The 3321-nt window shown below is 35.4% G+C and overlaps 1 protein-coding gene across 1 annotated transcript; it reads left to right on the top strand.

The window, feature by feature from the left end:
- The first annotated feature begins 1172 nt into the window (after positions 1-1172).
- On the top strand, positions 1173-2168 carry LOC138893711 (uncharacterized). Its single transcript, XM_070178365.1, has 2 exons — positions 1173-1907; positions 2070-2168. Exons 1-2 carry the CDS (start codon positions 1173-1175, stop codon positions 2166-2168), a joined length of 834 nt encoding a protein of 277 aa, XP_070034466.1.
- Positions 2169-3321: the final 1153 nt, after the last annotated feature.

Genomic DNA, 3321 nt, shown 5'->3' with positions numbered 1-3321 from the left:
AGGATAAATTTTTTTAATGTTTGGTTGTTAGAAAATTTTATGAGGAAAAAGGAATGACTTTACATTTACGTAAAAGTCATTTTTCTGCATAACTATCTCAGATTTAACTTTACATCATTGCTCCAATCAACAGATAGATATATATTCCCATCTCTAATACTCAATAGTAAAATATTTATGGCATTCTAGTTATTTAGAGTAAGGACATCTCTACTACTCGCTATGTTCCCTTTACTAGTTACTTATACAAAAAAATAATTTTTGTTTTCTCGTTCACTTTAATAAATCAAGAGAGATTTATTATTATTTTCAATATTACTCGTAGTATTAAATACCCACATTTTCCAAATTTATTAGAGTCGCAACTTTAACTATTAACAGGGATAGTTTATATTGTTGTATATACTAGACTGAGATGTACTTGTAGCTAGTTGAGGGACTAAAGTATAAATAGGAATGAGGAGTTAGTTGGAGTCAGTTAAGTGGTTTATAAAAAGGGACCACTCACATGTAATGGAGACATAAGAAAGAAAACCAACTCATCTTCTTCATCTCATTTCTCTATATCTCTACTTCTTCTCTCCTTCTCCTTTCGATACTGTTTTGCTTGTATGCATACTTTTTCTGATAAATTGAGCTGAATTTTTCATGGTATCAGAGTGGCGATCGTGAATTCATCGGAATTAGGAAGAAATTTGAAGACGAAGCTCGTCGGAACTCCGATCTGATCAACTATGGCAGGAAATGAGGCCGTCTCACTAGGTCACAATCATCCACTATTTTTGCAACCCTCAGATGCTCTTGGACTTATCCTAATACCGCTCAAGCTCACAGGGCTGAAAAATTACGCGCTATGGAGCAGGGCGATGAAATTGGCACTCCGAGGAAAGAGTAAACTGGGGTTTGTGGACGGAACTTGTATGAAGAGCACGTACAGAGGCGAATTGGCAGAATAGTGGGAAAAATGCAAGGCAATTATTTTGTCGTGGATAGGAAGCACTGTATCGAGTGAATTGATGCCAACTATTGCTTATGTTTCGAATGCGAGAAAAGTCTGGAGCGATTTCCAGGAGAGGTTTGATAGATCAGATTTGACTAGAATTTATCACCTTTAGACAGCCATAACAACATTGAGACAAGGTATTGACTATGTAACTACTTATTACTCTAAAATGAAGGATTTACGGGATGAACTTGATGTATTAGTACCCCTGTCCTCATGTGATTGTGAGGAGTCTAGACCGTCAGTTGAACATTTAAGATCACAACGTTTGCTACAGTTTCTTATGCGATTATATGAAAGCTATAGTAATATAAGGAGTTATGTGCTAGCAAAGAGGCTTGTAGTGACTGTTAATGAAGTGTATGCAATAGTCACTCAGGAAGAGAGTCAAAGGTCCTTAGGTGTGGTTGATACACATAGGGAACCACTTGCCATGCTAGCGGGAAGGGGTCAAGATTTTAAAGGTAAAAGGCCAGGGATTATTTGTGAGCATTGTGGATATAAAGGTCATCTTAAGAAAAACTGTTTTAAAATAATTGGATATCCAGCTGATTTCAAAAGTAAAAGAAAAAATCAGATTGGAGGAGGAAAGGTTTATACAAACAATGTGAATGCAAACAACGAGGAAGGCAAGGCAGTAACTGTGCAAGTGCAAGGGACTGGACAATTCTTCATAGAAGAACAATACAAACAGCTAGTCAAGCTGTTGTCAAAACCATCAACATCAGAGTGTTCCACAAACATGACAAGTATAATTTCCTTGCTAGAAAATGCATGTATGTGTGATTGGGTGATAGACATAGGAGCAACACATCATGTCACATATTGTAAAGACATTCTGAGCAGTGTGAGAAGAACTGATGATCAAGGAAGAAATAAAGTGCAGTTACCTACAAGAAATAAGGCACAAATAACACACACATGAGAAACATCTATACTAGGGAATAAGACAGTTAAAAATGTCTTATATGTACCAGATTTTAAATTCAATCTGTTGTCAGTATCAAAACTCACCAGATATTTCAGTTGCTAAGTCACATTCTTTCCTGATTTCTGCATGTTTCAGGATCTTTACAGTGTAAGGGTAATAGGAATTGGTAGAGAAAACAATGGATTGTATCTGCTAATGGAGAACATAATTGTAGTTGCAACAAGTTCTTTATGAACAAAGGAGCAGAAAGTGAATTCTGGCACTTGAGGTTAGGACATGCATCATTGAAGTCAATGCAGCATATTCCAGAGTTAAAGAATAAGGTGGATATATATGTGCAGAAAAATTGCCATGTTTGTCCATTAGCTAGACAGTGTAAGTTAAAGTTTCGTTTAAGTAACTCCAACTCCATTAGTTCTTTTCAGCTTGTTCACCTAGATGTTTGAGGATCCCATAGTGTATCTACATATGCTAAAAAGCATTATTTTGCACCATTATGGATGACTACAGTAGATATACCTGGGGTATGTTTGATTCAATCAAAATGTGAAGTGTTAGTTGTAATAATGAACTTTCTTGCTATGATAAATAATCAATTTGTTGTGGCTGTGAAAGTGTTGAGGTCAGATAATGGTAGTGAGTTCTTTAATTCTCAGTGCAATAATTTATTGAAATCTCTGGGAATCATTGATCACGTCCAAAGCACACATCAAAAGAGATATGAAACGGTCCTATGCAATAATAGAAACCCAACTAAGAGTCGGGGTCAAATCCACAAGGAGCTAAGATGGGAGTTAGGGGTATATATTTCAATTTACGCAATTGGATTATCTAGATTACACTTCCACAACAATGATTTATTTTTTATTTCTAATGTTACTCTAATGATTGCAAAAAAAGGAAATAAGACTAGAGATAATTATTTTTGGTTTTGTTTTTCAATAGACGAGTTTAATTAGTCTTTCTTCTCTATTTTCTTCAGACCCAAGTATGAGTAGCTAGATTTTTACTAGAGTTGTGACCCAACCCTAGTATGTAAACCTTATGGGTATCTAATTTAGTGATTGTTTATGATTGCGTGTTTATTATTTATCTTAGTTCATGCTTTAATTTATGGAATTAATGGTTGCAAATATTAGTTTATGCCTATTTGACTTAGTCTCTGCTTGAGAAAGAGAGACCTAGTCTAGAATAACTTGGCTAACAAGGAATTGGGTCAATCAAGAGATTGATTTACCCAATTAAAGAGTTCAACCTAGAGATAGTAATAACCCTACTTGAGCTTTTATCAACTATTGTGTGTGATACCCATTTGGTCTTGAGAAAGCCAAATTGGGCTAAACCACTCTCTGACCGAGAGGTATTGAGAGGGTAATTTAGAGTTGAT

Source organism: Nicotiana tomentosiformis, chromosome 6 (genome assembly GCF_000390325.3).
Source record: "Nicotiana tomentosiformis chromosome 6, ASM39032v3, whole genome shotgun sequence".
Taxonomy (NCBI): domain Eukaryota; kingdom Viridiplantae; phylum Streptophyta; class Magnoliopsida; order Solanales; family Solanaceae; genus Nicotiana; species Nicotiana tomentosiformis.
This window is presented reverse-complemented; position numbering and strand designations above follow the sequence as displayed.